The 21,632-nt window shown below is 36.3% G+C and overlaps 1 protein-coding gene across 1 annotated transcript in view; it reads right to left on the reverse strand.

Moving 5' to 3' along the window:
- Nucleotides 1-2,723: 2,723 nt before the first annotated feature.
- Nucleotides 2,724-21,632, reverse strand: part of PDE4B (phosphodiesterase 4B) — a 29,988-nt gene continuing 11,079 nt past the window's right edge. Inside the window, exons 2-10 of the mRNA XM_015829481.2 lie at nucleotides 17,035-17,128; nucleotides 15,810-15,988; nucleotides 14,944-15,042; nucleotides 14,636-14,800; nucleotides 13,619-13,718; nucleotides 12,563-12,717; nucleotides 12,346-12,468; nucleotides 9,412-9,594; nucleotides 2,724-4,724 (exon numbers count right to left, since the gene is read on the reverse strand). Of these exons, the coding sequence (XP_015684967.1) occupies nucleotides 4,359-4,724; nucleotides 9,412-9,594; nucleotides 12,346-12,468; nucleotides 12,563-12,717; nucleotides 13,619-13,718; nucleotides 14,636-14,800; nucleotides 14,944-15,042; nucleotides 15,810-15,988; nucleotides 17,035-17,128 (1,464 nt within the window). The 3' untranslated portion in view covers nucleotides 2,724-4,358. The remainder of the gene's footprint in view (nucleotides 4,725-9,411; nucleotides 9,595-12,345; nucleotides 12,469-12,562; nucleotides 12,718-13,618; nucleotides 13,719-14,635; nucleotides 14,801-14,943; nucleotides 15,043-15,809; nucleotides 15,989-17,034; nucleotides 17,129-21,632) is intronic.

A 21,632-nucleotide genomic window follows, 5' to 3' on the forward strand; every position in this document is an offset into this window, starting at 1 on the left:
TCGCTTTAGGTCTCTGCTGCCGTGTACAAAAAAAAAAAAGGTTCAATCAATCAGTCAATTTCAACTTCTCACGGGAGAAAAAAAAGATCTTGCAAAGTTGGAATTGATTGATTGAACTTTTTAGTCCCACCCAGTCTGCTGTACCACCACAGCCACACCCACCCAATGGGCCACACCCACCCGGCACCCGAGACGCATAAGTGGGTTTTGGGTTGCAGTTTGGGCACTCGGTCTCTAAAAGGTTCACCATCACTGTCCTATAGCAACTGTGCATATTTAATAATAATAATAATAATAGTAAAGTTGGAAGGGACCTTGGAGGTCATCTAGTCCAACCCCCTGCTCAGGCAGGAAACCCTATATACCATTTCGGACAAATGGCTGTCCAGTCTCTTCTTAAAAACCTCCAGTGTTGGAGCATTCACCGCTTCTGGAGGCAGGTTGTTCCACTGGTTAATTGTTCTCACTGTCAGGAAGTTTCTCCTTAGTTCTAGATTGCTTTTCTCCTTGCTTAGTTTCCACCCGTTGCTTCTTCTCCTGCCTTCAGGCGCCTTGGAAAATAGCTTGACATCCTCTTCTTTGTGGCAGCTCCTGAGATACTGGAACACTGCTATCATGTCCCCCCTCATCCTGCTCTTCATTAAACTAGACATACCCAATTCCAGCAGCTGTTCCTTATATGCTTTGGCCTCCAGTTCCCTAGTCATCTTTGTTGCTCTTCTCTGTACTCTTTCTAGAGTCTCAACATTTTTTTTTTGCATTGAGGTGACCAAAACTGGATGCAGTATTCCAAGTGTGGCCTTACCAAGGAATTGTAAAGTGGTATTAACACTTCACGTGATCTTGATTCTATCCCTCTGTTAATGCAGCCCAGCACTGTGTTGGCCTTTTTGGCAGCTGCAGCACACTGCTGGCTCATATTTAGGTGATTGTCCACTAGGACTCCGAGACCCCTCTCACAGTTACTACTATTGAGCAAGGTACCCCCTATACTATCTATATCTGTGCATTTGGTTTTTCTTGCCTAAATGTAGACCCTTGCTTTTTTCACCATTGAATTTCATTTTGTTAGATAGCGCCCAGTGTTCAAGTCTGTCCAGATCCTCCTGTATCCTAAGCCTGTCTTCTGGAGTGTTGGCTATTCCTGCCAGCTTGGTGTCGTCTGCAAATTTGATGAGTTCCCCAAATATGATTGTTTTAAATTTTGCAAATGACTGGACAAATGCATACAAGAACTTTGGCTAAAAATGCCAAAGGTGGAAGGTGCTGGTAATTTATTTTAGTTTCTTTTGTGTGGAATGAAGCTGAGAGGATTTTCACTGTGGCAGAACACGGGATAACTTCGGGTGAAGCACTGGTTGAATTATATTCTTGGCCTTGGATTATTCCTTAGCCAGAGAGGGGAATGTTTGGCTCATGGTAAGTCTGGATGTTTTTTCAGTGTTCTGAGATCTGTAAAAATGACCAATTTGGGGTAAGGAAGTGACTTTAAATATGTTATGACATTTTGTATTATTTGTAGCTTTCCAGCACACTATCAATAAAATAGATCAGGGGTCCTCAATCCCCTACTGGGCCGTGAGCCCCCGCCTGCATGCATTCCCATTTGCACACTTGTGCAAATGAAGCTGTTCACACACTTGCCTGCCGCTTACATGGAACCATACCCTCTTCACACACACACCCCGCCGGTCCACAAAGCCAGAAAGGTTGGGGAATTCTGAAATAGATGACTAAAAGCTACCACATATGTTTAAAAAGTGAAATAAAAGGTTTGCCAGTTTATCAGTAACAATTGTGTGTTTGCCTTCTACTGTTATTACCTCGGACTTACATGATTACATATCTCTACCTCTAGAGCTAAAGTATGCGTGTGACACTGTGTTATATAAATTAAGAAAGTTGCTTCTTCTAAAATGGCCAGTAATTGCAGACTTCAGATTCCCCTAAATTGCAATTAATAATGTTCTTGGAAGTTCTTCAAAAGCTATATATAGTGAATATAGTTCTTTAGAAGCTAGATATACATAATATATATATATATTATGCACAAAAGCCATCTGGGTTGACTTTGGGCCTTTCAGCCCAACTCACCTCATAGGTTCTTGTGCGGAAGTTAGGAGGAAGGATTATTAGGTATATTCATTGAGTCATTGATAAAAATAATAAAGGTGGAATAAAAAAAATCTAGAAAAAAATATACACTGAAGCAATGGCCTATTTCTTTCCTAACAACTGATTACATATACTTTAAAATTGAGGCAAATGAAACACATGCTCTCTGTAACTGATTTGGCTAACCATAATCTCTAATTGTACCTAAATAACCTTAATTATTTAAAATGAGGAGCTCTTGCAAATAAAACTAAATCAGGTTCATAGAGTGCTAAGGATCTATCTATTTAATTCAGATTATGTGTCATAAAATTAAGACTTTCTTCCAAAGAGATATAGAACTAAGCAATTATAAGGAAAATATTTACTTGAATTTTGAACCTAAAAATATTTTTAAAAATCTCCATAAAGTTATCTTTGTTTCTAAGTTTTATTTTTCAATTTAAATGTATTTTTTAATATTTTAATATCAATATTACAAGAATATAGGTAATTTAGTTTCAAGTGAATGCATGTATGTTATATTTGAATAAGGATATGAAAATTGGTAGACCGAAGGAAGTTGAGTGTGTGTGTGTCTGTTTACCTGAAAAGATCATCCAGGAAAGTACAGACTAAATCATGCTTTCATTTATTCACTTCATATAAAAATCTCTTCAGAATGCATCTCAACACAATATATAATACTATAACAACATACATTGTGTGAAACTTTCAAACAATAAAATAACCACCTGGAACAATGCAGTGTTCAACAGACATATAAACCCATGTATCATGCACAGCTGTGCTGTTTTCATCAACTAGTTAGTCACAAATTGGACTAAAAGCTTGAAACATAGCTTTACAAATCGGCACTGTATACATGCCTCACAAGCTTCGTTGGAAGAAGTTTCACAGCACAATTATAGTATCAGTTCACATTTTGTCATAGAAACTCACATTGGCTGCTTTAAAAATTGGAAAATGACAGAAGGTTTTGTGGCATTTACTGGGCGCATCCTTTTCAACATTTCAATAGGTTCATTTCTGCTGAACAAACCATCCTAAATCCTCACCAGTTACCAAACCATGATTTCCAGAATCCAAATGAAAATGAAATCCCTGGGAGCCAATGTCTGAATGCCCTTTCTGGGTTCCATATGTCTCTTTCACTGTGCTCCATTTCACGCAGTACAAAAAAATTACAAGAAAGGCAACTCTCCTTCAGAGTCTTCTACATAAATAACATCACCACTGACTGGCAATGTTAATTTATATAAATTAATACTTACAAAACATTACATTATATACAATACATAATAAATACACTGTTATAAACAGTACTGGACGTGTAATAGCTCAAGGCAAGTTGAGGAGAAGAAAAAGAGACTCAGCCTAGCAAACATGAATGGGGGGGAAAGCACAGTAGGACCCAAACACAAAAATTCCACTGAGTTTTGTTTTTTAAAGGGGAGATTGTCCATCATACAACATGTTGGTTTTTATATGTAGTGCATTGTCTAATGAGAATACAAAGCTACTTTATCCTGTGTACAACAAAAGTAAAAAACAGTTAAGTGGAAAACCATTTGTTTATGTGTGGCAGGTAACACAGGAGAAACCTAGATTTCGTGGGACCAATAAAGTGACGAGTGGTGCAGTAATGCAAGGAGGAGGGCACCCTGCTTTATTTACTGAGTCAAAACAATTAAACTGCAGTGCAACACAAGTATTGCCCGTAGAGAGGAAGACTTTGTTCATTACACAGGATTAATAATAATATAAAATATATATTGGTATCAAACAAGTTTGTTGTGTATTTAGTAGGCGTCTCGAAAAGATGTGGAAGTGTTTATAAAAAAGGCACACGGGTCTGAGACAGGTGCACAAATTTTAAATGCAAAAATTACGAAACAGTATTTTGACACTGTTGGACCTAACCGGATGTCAGAATCTATTAAGAATAGACAATATAAATGATTGTGTGTCATTCCCTATCGAGCCTATTCAGTAACAGCTCACCCTGCCTCCCTACCATCAGGATTCTTTTGCTTTTGGCTGACAAAACTTAAGCTGCAATAGATATCACCTGTTAATTCCTGAGCAGTCATTACACACTCTTTAACCCTGATTCCAATCTCGAGTAATTGGAAAAGTCTTCTAGCCAATAACAGGTGCTGGCCTAAGAGCCAGACTTGCAGGCTGGCACATGAGACAATCTGCATGTGCATGAATAAAATCACCATTACAGGTATAGTACGTTAAGTATCAATCGGCGATGCATCTTTTGTCACAATCTCTATATTAGTGTCCTGCTGGGAATCTCTTTTTCCTGGGGCAATGACACAAAGTGTCTTGGTACTGCTGTAATAATGGATACTGTCACTCTCTTTCTCAGGCCCATCGGAGTCTTCCTCTTCGAGAGTAAGGTCAAACTGGAACTTCTCCATCAGGCCCTGACAGTCTTGGCTGCGTTCTTCGAAGGGAGGGGAGGGGCTCTGAGGAATCATACTTTGATACCAATTACGGTTGTCTTCCAGGGTATCCAAAATATCTTGGGCATCGGGCTGTACTAGGTCTGCCCAGGTCTCCCAAAGTGGATGAACAATATAATCAATGAATCCCACCTGCAATGCAAATACAAGAAAGGTGTAAAGAAACACTGTTTGCACTCAATATTTATGAATTTTCTCTCAGCTTTACATTTAAAGCAATTAGAAATTATATTAGTATTTATTCAAGCTGCAATTTATGTAACAAACCACTCGATTTGTTTTAAGGATAAAACAGAGTGAATACTAAAAACCATTAAAAACTACCGTATTTTCCGGCGTATAAGATGACTTTCTAAACCCTGAAAATCTTCTCAAAAGTCGGGGGTCGTCTTATACGCCCAGTCGTCTTATACGCCGGAAAATACGGGTATTCTATTTTATTCCTTTACACATGTGGTTTGGCATATTACTCATCAAGTTTTCTCTCCCCCCCCTCTCGCTCAAACTCTATATTTTAACTGGAAAAGTTGGGGGCCGTCTTATACGCCCAGCCGTCTTATACGCCGGAAAATACGGTAGATGGAATTCAATCATAAAATGCTAGTCTAAGCATTAGAATCAAATGCCCAGTGGAATTAACACTGATTTTCCACCCATTATCTAAATCTCAGTGTAAGCCAAGATCAAGGCTCTTTCTATCCTATAATCAGGTTAGAAAAAGCCCAAATAATTAGCTTCACCCTAAAAAAACACTTCTAACAAAATTCATAAATAAAAAGCTGCCACTACTGCAGCAACAAATATCTGCTCAGTAAGCTCATTTTTTTTTAATCATATCATGCTGTTGCTATATAATTTATGGCAATTATATAAGGAACATCTGTATAGCAGTATTTGCATATGAAGAAACTACAAGGTACTGTCAGTGGGAGCTATTTTTAATTATTATGCTATTCAGACGTAATGGAAATCATGGCATCTGTTTGTCTGCTTGAGCTGAAGTGAATCTTGGATGCCTTTCTCCTCCTCCAAGGAGGAAGAACACAGAGGAGTTCTTAAGTTTCTGTTCCAAAATTAAAACTGGTTAGTAACTATTTTTTTAAAATATCAGAACTCAGGGAAAAAATTGTTAACAACGCATCACATTAAACAATGTATTATGAAAGGACCTATTAACATTTACATTATTTGGTATGATGTATAGATCGAAGAGGTCTAACTATAAAAGAAATGCTTATTGGATGTGGTTACTGTATCAGAGCACTACAATGAAAATTGCCATCTCACTAGACCAGGGGTAGGCAACCTTGGCTCTTTTATGACTCGTGGACTTCAACTCCCAGAATTCCTGAGCCAGCATGGCTCAGCTTGGAAACCTCTCCCTTTCCCTTCATTCCCTTCCCTGGCTCAGGAATTCTGGGAGTTGAAGTCCACGTGTCATAAAAGAGCCAAGGTTGCCTACCCCTGCACTAGACTGATGGTATCTATTTTTTTTTTAAAAAAAAGAAATATGACTCCTCTAAGTATCACTTAAAGAATCAATGTAGATTAAAAATACTATGACATTTTAATAAAAATCTTACTTGACTGAAAGTTTGGAATAGGTGTGATTTTTAGTGTTAGTATTAAAAGGCTGACTGTTTCTGCTTAGAACTTTCATGTTATTTTGCTATTTTGTGGAATTTATTTAGGGTTAACATACTTGAATATACTATCATTCAATGGAGAAGTGTATAGCTTTAAGGGGAAATAATGACTGTTCCTGGTATTATCCATTAAGTAATAAAGCCTGGGATTACATTGCTTCTTAGTTGACAAGCAGGATGAACTGGATGGAGGAAAGTGAATGAACAATAAATGTTATGGAAAAGTTTCTTGTCTGACTGGATTTCCTTGCTTAACTCCAAAAACCGCTGAGTGGCACAGGAAAATAGTTCTCAAAGGAACCCACCTCTGTGCTAGGATGTTTGGTTTGGAAATCACATTTGCCTCCTTCAGACACAACAGGATGTTGAACAAGCCAATACAATTCTATTGTAACTGCTGAGGTACCTTAAGCCAAAAAGTTGACAAAAAGTTCCTGTAATCTACACTCAGTGGAGACTTTTTAGTGAAATCAGTTTGCTTGGTTATCAGAACATGGAGAAACTTTGCTCTTTACATCCATTTAATAAGACAGATCTCCAGAATTAAGTTGAGAGTTAATTTTTACAATATTACCTCAGGTCCAACCAACCAAACAAACAAAAAAACAAAGCAAACCCCAAAGTGAATTACAGAAGATATTGGTTAATGATATTATTATTATTATTATTATTATTATTATTATTATTATTATTATTATTATTATTATTATTATTAATAATAATAATAATAATAATAATAATAATAATAATAATAGTAATAAAGATATAATTTCTTTTTGTATGATAATGCTGCTATATTTCATCATCAAAAATATTAAGGGAATTTACTATAGCTAGTCCCTTCATATTATCCTCTATGTTAAATTACATAAGACAACACATGATCCCTCGGATAATTGTTTCAGACATATTTCCTTATCAGATTCCTCAATGCCTTTAACATTGGCAGCGCTTCTAATGTACTGGAAAAGTTATTTAAAATTCAAGAGATATTCAGAGATGTATCTGTCTTGAAAGTAGCACATGCTGAACTGTACATCAGGAGTTGGTCACAGGGAATGTTTTACAACATTTTGTATTATGTCATAAAATGTTTTATGGTAATTTTTATGTCATAAAATATTTTATAAAATTTGCCAAATTTTAATTCCATATGAGTCCTGGATTTTGGATGCATTTTATAGGTTAGTCCATTTGAGACAGCTTGGTTCAAAAAGTTTTGCTGTATTGTGAATGTTTTGCCCAATTAAAGGTTGCAGACACGAGAGTTTTAGTATATATAGTAGGGCTTTTCATCCGATGGTATGTGTACCGCCTGTGGTACTTTGCCATGTGGCAGGTGGTATGCAACCATCCTAGAGAAGTGTAGCGGGGGAGGGGAATGAGCCAAAGTGACCCAAGCCTGAGGGAGAGGTAGCTGCAGCTGCAGGACTGTTTGGGCTCAGCAGAAGCCCCAGGAGCAGGTAGGGCTCCAGCTGATTGGCACTTCTGGAAGCAGAACAAAGCTGGAGGTGAATTGAAGAAAAAGGGGTGGGGGAGGAGAGGCTATAAAAGGAGGTGGTTTGGGTGGGAAAGGGGGAAAAAATCAACAGGGAAAGAGAAGGAGATCGCAGCAGACAGGAAGAAAGAGGGACAGGGAAGAAGCAGCAGCTGTTGCTGGAAAAAAAGCTCCCCTGGTTTGTTTTCTCCAGCCAGGAGAATGCAATCAGCGCTGATGAAATGAATTAGTTTTACCCCCTTATCTTGAGTCTATCTATGGCTTTTAGAAAGTTTTCTTTGAAGGTAAACAGGCTTAATTTAAGGCTAAAACTTTTCGCAATTGCCAGAGCCTTTCAGTCTCGGATTGCAACATTGTGACACGTGAAACGCCTGAGGCAGCTTAAAAAAAAAATACCCAGAGTTTATGTGTTTCTTTATTTTGTGAGCCTTTCTTGCTTTGCACTTGATTCCTGTGTCTTTAAGGGTACAGGGAACGGACTCTGTGTGTGTGTGTGTGTGTGTGTGTGTGCATTCTTACTACACTGTGGAAAGAGCTCAGAAGGGAGAGAGGAAGAAGGGCCGACCAGCTAGCTCAGGGGTCTACAAACTTAGCAACTTTAAGACCTGTGGACTTCAACTCCTAGAATTCCTCAACCAGCCATGATGGCTGAGAAATTCTGGGAGTTGAAGTCCACAAGTCTTAAAAGTGCCAAGTTTCAAGACTCCTGAGCTAGCTGGTAGTGGTGCATATTAATAAATATGGATACATTCATCACACATTTGTCCGTGCAAAGGGAAAGTGATTCAGCAAAGGAACAGCCACCGAAGAAATTAAAACTGGTACTTTTTTCCTTTTTTTCTACAGTTTGTAATATTTTATTAGATTATAGAATAAAATACAAAAGTGCAAAAGCCATGTCATGTCCTAAAAGTGGTACAATCTGTGAAAAGGTTGAAAAGCCCTGGTATATACTGTAGATAGGAGGATGAGACACTGATGAAAGGTCTCTCAGTGGCTCAAACAAAGGAAACTTCTGCAGTCTAACCCTGACACTTAACCACAACATGAAAATGGCTCTGAAGTGCTCACAGTTAACACTGATTACTTCCTTGCAAAATTAAAAAGCTAATAGAGAAAAGGTGCTGCATCTCGTTTCTTAGCAAAACATAAGTGGTTGGAGTAAGAGGACGTACTCTTTCCATTCTTGAAATCTCTGCTACTTGCTGACTATATTAGAAGAGAGGAAATAATGATGCCAGCCAGAAACTGGCATATGTTTGGCTAACCTTGGCCCTTGCTAAGAACACATACTGATCCAGCTTATCAGAAGCAGCAGGTAGCTGCAGGTAGCCTTTCAGCGTTTTCCAGAAGCATAATGTAGGATTTATGGCAAACAGATTGGCAAAATCTCCTTGTGCTGATGTTAGGAAATGCCTGTATTATTCTCTATCATTCAGTGGAATTTGGAAGTGGGATTATGTATAACGCTCTGGGTATATTTTTACAAAAGTGCAAGAGGCATTTGAAAAGGTGAGATTAATCTGTCTGGTACGTTAAAGAGATGAATCTTTGAGGAATTTAGCATGACATTTTTTAAAGGCTGTCTTTCCCTAAGACTTACCGGTAACAGATCAATATTATTAATTATAAATTGGAACATTCCTGATAAATCAAAAAGAGAAAAGTCAAATACCTGAGACTTCTCCACAGAAGCTGTGTGCTTGTCACACATTGGGCTAATTTCCATCCCCCTCTCCCGTTCTTTGTCCCCTTGCTGGAAAAACTCCTCCATAATTCTGTCTGTCCACTGCCGATAGAGTTCAAGAGATTTTGTAGGATTACTTAAATCAGCACAATGGACCATATTTCGGAGAACCTGCAATGCAAAAATTATAACATGAAGACTCATGTAATCATGTAAAATAGGGCAACATGTTATTATGTACTTATTGGTACTTTGAAAGCAGTTTCACACTAATGAACTTTTTGATTAAAGAGATTTGTTTTAGAAAATTTTATGAAATATATCTAAAGTACATTATCATCAAGAGACATATCAAATTATTTGAAGGAAGGTCAACTGTAGATAGGTAGAATAAATTAATTGTTACAAATTGTACCGGTCACCTGAATTATGCAAGCATAACTTCAAGCCAATTTAAGGTATCTACCATTTTCTTTAGTAGAAAACGGCTTTGAATAGTTTTATTCTTCTCATGTCTTCTTGTACAAGTACACATAGGAGATTAATGAACAGGAGATAAAAAGATTTAAAGTCTTTGTTTCAATAGTGAGCACCGGCATCTCCTATTGAAAGTCAGAGTAATCTAGTGACAAATGATTAGGACCATGACTAGGTAGCTTAGGGTTATTTTCATTTCATCTCAGTGCTTATGTGCTAGTCAGTATTTCTCAGTCTTCTGTGAAGATAAAATATAAGAAATATAAGAAATATATAATAAAAAAATATAATGAAAAATAAGTACATGTAGCCTTCATGACTTTGATGAAGAATGTATGGTCCAGATTCAAGGAGGTTAGGCACAGATAAAATGATATCTGATTGTCCACTGAACTCTGTACGAAGTATTTACCTAGATGTGTTTCTTTTGTCCTGGCAAATCTCTTTTAAACTGGAGGATTACCTGAAGTAATTCTTAGAACTCATGTCCTGCTTGCTGCAGTGCAAAGACGCTTCTACAACTAGCCTTTTGTTGAGGACACAAAGAAATGTCTTTTTCACTCCAGACCTACTCTGAAAGAAAGCTTCCACCTTTCTTCCTTTGCTTCAAAAGTGATTGGTTGTTTTTGTTTTAAAAAGTTTCTGCCAGCAGAAGCTATGCTGAAGTCTCAGTCAGTTGTAAACCCTGACAAACGTTGGCCACATAAGGCTATGGTAGACTGCTGATTTTCAGAACCATTTGCTTTTTGGCATGGGAAAAGCAGAATCAAAAAGACATTCCATCTTTGCAACCAGCTGGTGGCACGTTTATGCAAATGGAAACGGCACCTCTAAATACCCCTGCCCACTTCCTCAGACACTGGTGCTTCCCTTGCCATCAATTCTCCAGTTCAACCAAGGGATTATGCCATAGGATTGGAGAAATGATACAGAAAAGCCATTTGCTCCCTCTTAGTTATAAAAAGTAGTGGGAATACTGGGACTGGAGAAAAGGTCTCTTTTCTCCCTAGCTTCTCTTGCCAATGGCAGAAGTGAGGGGAGAAAAGCAATAGAAAATAGTTGTTTTTTTTAGTGCCAGAACTCTGATCCCAGTGTTTAGCCACTGGCTCCAAAGAAAGCATTTCTCTCAGTCTTTCTTCCCTCTACTTCTGCTTCACTGTTGAGGCTTAGTACAGGTTGACCTTGTAGTTATTTCTTCTTTAAACTGGTAGGGTTTTCTGCATAACAGCATTATAAGAGCCAAATTACTGTGGAAGAGCCAAATTACTGTCAAATTAACTAAGCATCAAAAGGGCCCCAAAGACATCTTGCCACACTAATGAAGAGATATAATTTAAAGATATTTGGGTCAGATTGTCATTCCGGGCGGGTGCACATTATTTCAGCTTAATTCTTTCTACATAGGACATTTTTATTAACAAAAGAGTAACTATTGTCCCACTAAAGGGATTTGCTTTTAATGATTAACTACTGCCATGTTAGAGATGGAAAATCTTTATCAGTCAGGTTGCCATTAAACAGGAGAGCAATAAGTATCTTCTGCACTAAATACTGCTGCTAAGTTAATTTCTCCTGTTCTGGAAATTGTATTCTGTGGCATGAATATACAAAGCACAAAAGATTAGAATCTGCATAACTATAGAATAAAAGAGATTCATAGAAGAAATCTGTTCCAACATTTGTGCTGCTTTGTGTCCTATTTGATGATTTTAAACATCCTTTTAAATATTTTTCTGAAGTGACATCTTTATATGCCTCTTATTCTAAAAATATATAGAGATTCAATACAGGAAAATAATGAGGTAACTGTTCTGTGTCTATCACCATTAAATAGGCAAAGAAGTAGAGAAAATATTCAAATGAATTCCCTATTTTTACGTAAAATATCCTTGTTAACATTTCCCGATGGTGAGACTAAATACTCAATCCATCAACATGTAAGGGACATGTTGCGTGAATTGCACAACATTTTCCATACGATTAATCCTAGGGAACTCCAACTTCTATTTGTTGTGCTGTAGGATCTTGTTTTTTCCTGAATAGTTTGGAGGAAAGAAGAATTCAAGCCACCACAGACTACTAAATTCTCTCCTTGAGGAGTGATTATATTATTTACATACACAAAAGTCCCATCAGTCTCATCCCTAACATATGCAGACATTTATACTGGGAGAGCCTCAGTAGTATCCAGATGACTCCATCTATAATTTCCAACTATTTTTTCAATATTCTTTCCTTTATTCAAACACTGCCTTATTCACTGCTATGTTAAAATTGGACTTCCTTGCTATACTGAAAGAAATATACCGATGCTACAGAAAGGCTAGTTCCCTGCACCAAGCAAGAATGTATTACATCGGAAACTCATAGGGTTGAGTGAGGGAGAGGGAGAGAGAGAAAGAAAGAGAGAGAAGGTATGACAGCAAGACAGCTTCACAAACAGACCTGTATTCTATCAGTGTAGTTATCTAGCAGGAGGACTCCAGAACTTGTAACTTTTTTAGTTTCTACCATCGTCTTTAAATCTGCCAGAAGCGACATGTGCTTGGACATATCTGTTGCCAAGACCTACATGAAAAGAGAAAGATTTTTTTTTTTTTAGGGAGCAAAACATTATTTTCTATTTTAACAGAGAGAATGTTATGCAGAATCACATTCTTACCATGTCTATCACCATTTTCCTGAGACTTTGACGTTGTTTCTTGGTCAGATTGTGGAAGATATCACAATGCTCTTCTTGTAGAAGTTTAAAACCAACAGCAAGATGGTGGTTTTCCAAGACGGACTCATCATTGTACATTAAAGCAAGTTCAGAATCTAAACAAGAGAGCAGTGATGTATTTAAAAGGACTCCATTAAGTACCATACATGATTTTATATCTATGCAATGGCTTTTGTAGCGAAGGTATCCTTCATTATGCTTGAAATAATTTATTTTTAAAAGAGAATGTAAATAAAATTAATGGAAGAATTAAAAGAATTCTTTAACATTCTTAAAAGGATTTTAAAAATAATTCAATGGGTAGCTGAAATAAAAGGCCTCAGATCTAGAATTTATTAATTAAAAATAATTTCTCACTACAAAAGATAATTATCACATGTTTTATAAGATTTGACTACACACACGAACACGTACACTATATACTAATGTAATTGTGTAAAATATTCTTGCAAATAATTAATATTCTTTTCATGTAGCATTCCAACTAATAGGATGCATCTTTTAAATTTTACTTCATTAACATTACTTTTTAAAACATTTGAAAGATCAGATCAAAGATCTATGCAATATAAAATATGGGTTCAAACTGCACCCAGCATAAAGGAACCTAAAAATCAACCCTCCCTTATTGCTAGTTTTCCAGCAACCAGTACTCAAAAGCCTTTGGTTTGAACTTTAAAACTTGGTTTATTAATCCATTAGGATGCTCTCAACTCACTTCAGATAAACTCCCAGTGTGTCAGTTTAGCATTATTTTACTGATTACGTACTTGGTTAGTTATGCTTGTTTCTGTGTACTTTTAGTAAGGAGCATGGAAATTGGGAACCATGTGTAATGTGCAGATGTGGCCTCCATTGATAAGTCAACTCTGATATTCTCAACCTCACTTCTTAATTATTCTAGATTTTATTTATTCTTAATAAGAGAGTTCATGAGAATTAATTATACCCATTGTATGTACATGGGTGTACTCATTAAATGAACAAAGAACTCACTTGTATTAATAAGGAACTGATTGGAGACACCAGGGTGATCTACATCATGAATTGCTGCTGCAAAAATTGCTGCCAAAATTTCTAAATCAGTGAATACAGCCTAGAAACAGAAAAGATCAACACACAGACTTCAATGATAAATATAGCTCATCAAGTATCTGTTAACTTATTAACAACCTCCATAGGAAAAACATGTGCAATTAAATCTGTGCATAAAGAACTGAAATCTTTTTTTTTTTAAAAAGTATTAGCTACTGCCAATTCACTTTGACTATGTATCTGTGTTTTGATATGGGTTTTTTTGGGTGGGGGGTGCAGTATTTCCAATACATCCCTGGCAAAACAGTAAAAAGTAAAAATGTAAAAGCATGTTAAAGCAATTTTTTAAAACATCAAAAAAATGCAGAATATTGCATAGGAGGTTATTAATATGATCTCAAAAATGTAAACCCACATTTATATTCTTAGCAATAAATTTGAAATAAATAAATCTGAATACACCTTAATTAGTGCAAATCTAGCTTTTATATTAATGAGATAACATAAAGACATATTAATGAGTATAAGAATCCATACATTTGGGAAGGAGGTGATTGCTGAGAATAAACAAAGAAACATTAAATGGGATACAACAGCAGACTGGAGAAATGGATGTTTCCTCACTACATGTTTTGTAATCTTCTAAAATATTATGGGATGGTGTATGCTGTTTGCTTCAAGCAATCCATGGATTTAAATCAAGATGGCAGATTACAATGTGAAATTCTATAATCTTATCTAATTTCTTTATGTAACAGGTTAGAAATCAGTTAATTGATACAATTGCCTTTTGTGAAGGAACTTGCAGAAACAGTTGTGCTATACCAGAGGTATCAAAGCAAATGAATGATGCAGGAAATTTTACTTATTTTTACATTCAGACTATTAATTAAAGCATGATGCTATGATAAATTACCCAGTACAAGCAAATTATTTTGGAAGTATTGTTTTGTCAGGGGTGGGGGGGAAGCAACTCACATCCAAAGCTGGTGTGGACAGAAGAACATGAGTAGACTGGGCTACATCAGCTGCATGGAGACTATTATGGTAAGCTACATCTGTGTGGTAGTGGTCTTCCAAAGTCATCATGTAAGCTATAAAGGTGTCTGATGAGATTTTGAACGTCTTCAGTAGATCTCTTTCCTATTCAGAGTAATAGAAATTACAAGTAGTCAGAGTATGATAAAAACCCAAAGCCTTCATTACTGAGAAAAGATGAAGTTAGTACTCTTTTATATATATGGCAATTGGAAGATGAAAATAATAATAATATCACAATTACTAACCTGAAAAATTGCATACATAATGCAAGTGAGAGGTCTACTGTGTGAGTATCTTGCAACATTAAATATATTCAATCCCCATTTATTCAGATCTTCTAGCTCCTAAAGAAAAAAAAAATAAAAAAATGAATGTATAATGCCATCACAAGGAGAATGCAGCCATATGTAGATTATAATTGCATTTATATAGAGATATCAAATCACTTTTTCCTTAACACCTAAGGATATGAATTTTAACTACAGGTACAATTACAGTTACCCCAAAAATATGGCATATGAAAGAAGAAATAATTTATTATATCAATTAGTTTCTGAAAGTGTGACATTCCCTATCTCCCATTTTCCTTATTCCTCCCATTGAAACTGTTTAACTGGGAGTTGATCTATACCAGTTTCAGAGCTGGGAGAGTTCAGAAATTAATTTTAAGTTTTCCAGATAATTCTATCAATATATTTTTTTCTCTTAGCAATAGTTTCTAACACTTTAGGATTAGAACTTTCTTCTTAAGAACGTATTTGTCTTGAGCCACTTGCCTTGTTATTTTCCAAAGCTGTATCTAAACCTTTGAGTAATTTTTCCCCCCATCATAACACAGCAGAAAATTGCCAAGATCATTGGGGGGGGGGGGAGTGAGGGGAACAGATTAAACTATTCCCTTTAGCTAAGTTAATTTCAACAGCTTTATTTTCAGTACAGTAATTAGCAACAAATTCCATGGATGAAGTTACTATTACCATTTTTGCAAAGCAGTCTCCTCAAAACAGATGGAAAAGTAAAAAGTATTTGTGGAGTATGACTAATATGTCTAATTTACATATGTATTTGTATTCTTCATTTAAAAAATACAAATATTATGAATCACACTTACCTTAGCTAAATGATCTTCCTTTTCTGTTTTCACACCGAATCTTGAAATACTAGTGTTATTCAAGCTTGAACTGTGCATTAACTTTTTTACGCCACTAATCTGTGTCATAACCTGTTGTTTCTTCTTTTTCTCTCTCTCCTTCTGTGTAGGAGAAGGAATCTCCATATCATTCTGCTTGTCTGTATTAAAAAAAGGATAAAAATTAATTTATAATATTTATTAAGCACATTGGGTTAGATCCGAATAGATTATTTTGTGCCGGACAAGCTTTTGAAAATGGGCAGCTATAGAATTTCAGAATTGTTTTCAAAATTGTCAGACACAGAATGAAGAATGCATTTATTCCTTTGTTATTTTTAAATTAGATTTATATCCTGCTTTTTATTCAGAAGCTCATCATAACACTGACCGTTCCCTTCACCTAATAATAATAATATGTGAGGTAAGATGGGCCGAGAGGCCATGAGTAGCCCAGAATGATCCATGGTTATCTGCTCTAAGCTAGAGTAAAATTTCTTGAGAAAACTATCTTTTGCAAGATTGTAAAATTATTGCAGAATCCTGGAAAGCATTAATGGTTGCTAAGTAACAATTTTCTTCAATGTTTCTCTATTTGTAAATAATAATAATAATAATAATAATAATAATAATAATAATAATAATAATAATAATAATAATAATAATAATAATAATAATGATGATGTTATTAATACTGTAAGCCACACAGCCATGGAAGTGAAATAGGCAGCTATATAAATTTAACAAATTAAATATTTGCCTGCACATATGTTATAATTAATTCTGCCTGTTACTGCCCAAGCTTATGGACACATGGTTATGGTATGCACACCTGTAACATTGACATCGAACAACCTTCCCCTAGTTTTGTATTCTTCAGAGAGGAGGACTTCAATTCCCAGCATTCCTTAGCCTCCATGGCCAGAGCTGAGAATTCTGAAAGTCAGAGAGTTGAATTACTCTCAGCTGGGTGAGCATGCAGATGGGGAAAGGTTATCAAAGAACTTGTCCCACCACATTTTGCCCTGTTAATTTTATAGCTTCCTAGATAACTTCCTGTTTCCGCAATCTCCTTCTCTGAAAAGAAATCCTTTCACTACCACGGAGATTGTTTCCTTAAAGATACCGAAATGTTGAGGTTGGCTTTGAGTGACGGTTTGCTCAAAGGCTTTTTACAAGGAAACAGACCCAATGTTAACTAACATACCTAGGAAAGTATTCGAAATATATTCAGAGACTTGATTCCCTGATCGGCTCATTTCTGAAAGATGTGTCAGCTCCCGGTTTAACATTCTCTTGAACTGTTGGTAATTAGAACATAAAAATTCAGGTTAAGATAGTCTGTTTATCTTACCGGTGGATACACAATGCATTAACATCCATATTAATTAGAACATATACCACACGACTAAACAAGACAGTCAGAAATACATTACACACAAATAAAAAATATTTTCTAGTTGTCATGCAATCATCCACTATTACATAATAAGTTTATGGTTTAAAAAAGGTCATTTTTTAAAAAATGGTAATTACATTTTACATAATTCTGGGAAATTATTTAGATTTTAGAGCAGGTTTTGATTTCATGCTTTTAGGAGTCCTTTAAAGATGTCTGATGTCTGTCATTTTTCTACTTATAAAGGCAATTTCAACTTGCAGATATTTCCTGACAGGAACATTAATACAGTATCACGTGTGTATCTTATATACATTGCTATTCAACATAAAACAGTGCTGTCAGTTTGCATGCCATCTTATTAATATTTTAGAATTATCTGATTTTAATCCAGTATGAGTTTATTATTGATTAGAGATAAACCTGTTTTTCTGTTTATGATATATAGTAACTGACACAAAGTATACTTAATCTGACGTATATGGAACAACTTGATTATTTCTTTTTTATTATTTAAACCCACCTTGACATATCCCCAAGATACAGATAACAAATAGTTTGCCTCAGGCATTTTGGGAAGATTCTGCACAGCAAAACAAGAAATCTCCTATGCGGAATTTGCAGATCAGAAGGAGGAATTTCTCAATAGCAAGAACAGCCTGGAGCCTTTGTCAGTAAAAGTCTAAAATTCCAGCAATCCTGGGTACTCGTGACTGCACATCAGCAAGTATTGCTTTCAAGTCTAGGATGAAAACTAGGTTGGAAAGCAATGCTTGCTGTTGTGTAGTCACGAGTACCCAGGATTGCTGGAATTTTAGACTTTCACCGACAAAGGCTCCAGATTATTCTTGCTACTGCTGATGTTGGAAATTGCACACACACGTGCGCACACACATGGACACATACAAACGATATGACTTGCTGCATGAAGGAACCAGAAGATCTAATTCAAATGTTTGCAGCAGGTTATCTTAAAACACTTTGATGTTTGGCAGGCTGAAGGGGTATCCCCTTCCAGAAAGAATTGTGCAGTTGAAGTGAGAGAGAGAAAAAAATAGGCATAGTAATTGCTTTTCACAGATATTGCTGTCTTTAGCAACAGACTCATCTTTTCCAAAGATAAAATGGAGGAATCCCTGTGTATATGTAAACAACACAAAAGGAAGCAAACAATGAGTGCTCCTCTCACGACCAGGGCTTTTATGATTGCATTATACAGTCTGTCTACACTTACTATTACTGTACTTCATATTTACTTAAGTTTTTAGAAATCATAGAGAATACACCTCAATATATTAGCAATGTTCAAATGAACAATACCAAACCATGCTCATTCCTGCAACATGTTGTTCATGCAGCTTGAAATCTGAGATTTTCATATCTTGCTGACATCCGTTCCCTGAGAAGTAAGCCTCCCAACATTCAGTAAGACATTTCTTCCTTTACGTCTGTTAAAGACTGCAGTCTAAACAATACAACTTGAGATTCCTGACTTTTTACAAAGTGTGGGGGGGTATTTTCGTGTTTCATATATGTGCCAAGTGTCAAACAGAACCAGCTCCTTTGAAGCAAGATGCGTTACTACTAAATGGAAAATAATCCAAGATGAAACAATGATTGCCAATGAAAACATACGCCAATTACTCTCTTTCCCTTTCCATCTTCAGCATCAGGAAATTCCTAAGAATACAAGTGAGTGCATAAATGCTACTTTTCCTAATTAGCGGCCAGAGTTGTTTTATAATGTGAAGATTTCCTCTCCCCCAGGCCTGTCCCTTCTCCTTGTTAAGGGCTCCTATTCATCAGATCAAGAGAACGCCATGGCAACAGGACCACGTGACAGCCGGTCTCTTTTACTGGAAGGCTTCCCTTTAGATCATCGTCTTGCAGCTATGACGGTTCTGCCGAAGGAACCCCGCAAGCGGTGGAAACCAATTAGGAGCTAATTTCAGAGTTTTAAAGAGCCCAGGCCAAAAACAGATATCATCCCAACATAAACTTTCTTATGGTTAAAAAGAGAGAGAGAAAGAGAAGGGCTAATTAGCAGATCCGAACTATGAAAGCTGCTTTCAGAAAATCATTTCTCCCTCCTTACTGGAAAGCCCATTAAAATCTTAATAATAAAACACGGCACCCTAATTTAGGTCACAACAAAATAGGAGCTCCGAACAGTTTAATGGGTTTGCGTTAATCTCAGAAAAGACTGATATTAATTTATCTGTGTCCTGAATGTGTGTAATGTCCCCTTATTCAGCTGCTACCTTAATTGCTTTTAGGCTAGCCTTTTAGCCATAGCCACAGATGAGCCCCATTTCTTGCATCATTGCCTTTCCCAACAGCATGCCTTTCCCCTTTCAGAAATCAATGGAATGAATACCTCAGGGAGATCAAGTGATAGGGCAACAGCAGCGTGATAGCAACTGTACGCCTGCTGCCTCTGTGGAATAAGCCTGGCCTCCTCCCTGCTTATTTTTATATTATCCATCTCTGTGCCATGAAACTCCAACTTTCAGTAACAACAAAGTTACCATAAATGAAGGGCTGAAAGGATTCTAACCATTTTGTAAAAGTTGTGCTCAATTTCCTGCAGCTTTTATAGTCTGGAATGAGAATGGCTCTTTGAAGCAAGGACTTTTGGCAAGCCCAGTGTCTTTATTGCCTTTCTCATTCTAAGGCTCTCCTGTTATTCCAATCCATGACAGAGAGAAGGCAGAGCAGATTATAAAAAAAAAATACAGCAAATATTCTTCCTCTTTTTAAAATTAGTGCTTACCATCAAAAATTAAAAATAAGATGCAGATGTTTTAGCCACTGTTAAGGTAGATGTGCAAAACAACCAGCACCTTGTCTTCATAACCAGTAAGAAACCAGTACATGCAGATATCTATGTATTGTTGTCAAGAATTATATGAATAGCATGCAAGCTGTACCCAAATTGTCTATTATAAAGTGAGAATATCCTATTCCAATTTGCTAAATGTTGATTTCTAAAATTTGAAAAGGTACTTAGGATGCTTGAGTTTTTTAAAAATTCATTGTAGTATGAGATAGTTCATAAATATCTAAAATTGTTAGTGTTATCTTACAGGAACCTGACCCAAAAAACCCCTACATCAGGGGTGTCAAACTGCTGGCCTGCAGGCCGGACGCATCACACGAAAGCCGCGCCCACCCCATTGCCGGGCAAAACAGTCCCGATACGTCACGCGACGTCATGTGACGTCGCGAGTTTGACATGTCTGCCCTACACTGTAAGTAAGTATGATCACTCATTATCAAATTATTTGAAAGTTTGCTTCTTCCTAAACATTAGAAACAAGATTCCAATGAATCATAACACATAAAAGTTGGTGATGCTTCATCATAGTCACAGAACTAAATAGGGGCCTGTCAGATTTAATATTGTTTTTAGTTTTTATGGAGCTTCTACAAACAACTGGTCAAAAACCAGGACGTATTTTGATCTCAGAAATATCCATCAGAGACTCCAAATTCAAGTGACTGTAGTCATCTGATCAGAACAAACTCTTCAGCACCCTCCATCTAATGCTTATCTCATTTTATTCTGGCATATAAAGATATTATATTGTAGACTAATTATATACTCTTCAATAGTTGGAAAATCGAAACAATAAATATTTCAATACAAAAATTGCCTTGCTAATAGGAGTAGTTGATACATTGCTAATGACGTAACATTTTGGGAGTTAGGTGGCCTCAAAATTCATGAATGAATAAATAATCCTAGAACATGCAGCCTATCTATGATTTGTCAGAAAAAAGCAAGATGTCAGGATATGATTTAGAAGAACATACAATGTTTAGTACCCTTGGGTTATTATTCCTATTAACTCTGCTATGACCCATGCTTTCTGATAAAACATCTCTCTGAAGCAGCTACCATGGCTACCTTATGCTAATAGTGTACTATGTTAATAATGTTTCTGTTTTTATTTATGTCTTAAATATTGAATATGGAATGCTTTGAATTTTAAGTACACCTGTAACCAACATTTGAAATGCTAAAAGCCAGGCACAGTCACTGTATTTATATAACAGCTACATGTAACTGTGAGGCTTTGAAATATAAACTGCATTATGCTTATAAAATATTTCCTCTGGCAAGTTAAATGCTAAATGTACAGTTGCCTACAATGATAGATAAACTGAATAGGAACCATTGGAAATTGCCTGCCTGAATTTCTGCTTCAAAGAAGATACTATAGAAGCAGTCACAAGAACACAGATAACTTTGATCTGCGTCACTCTCCTCTAGCTCATGGAGGTTTACTGCCGAAAATGTCATAAGATATAGACAGGAAAAGGTGTAAATGATGCTCAATGTGAAGGTCAGAAATCCTAGCCGTGTGGGCACATGGGAGAATAACTTTCAGCTGATGAATCTC

This window comes from Protobothrops mucrosquamatus, unplaced genomic scaffold, assembly GCF_001527695.2.
Source record: "Protobothrops mucrosquamatus isolate PMUCROS unplaced genomic scaffold, P.Mucros_1.0 scaffold_18, whole genome shotgun sequence".
Lineage (NCBI taxonomy): Eukaryota > Metazoa > Chordata > Lepidosauria > Squamata > Viperidae > Protobothrops > Protobothrops mucrosquamatus.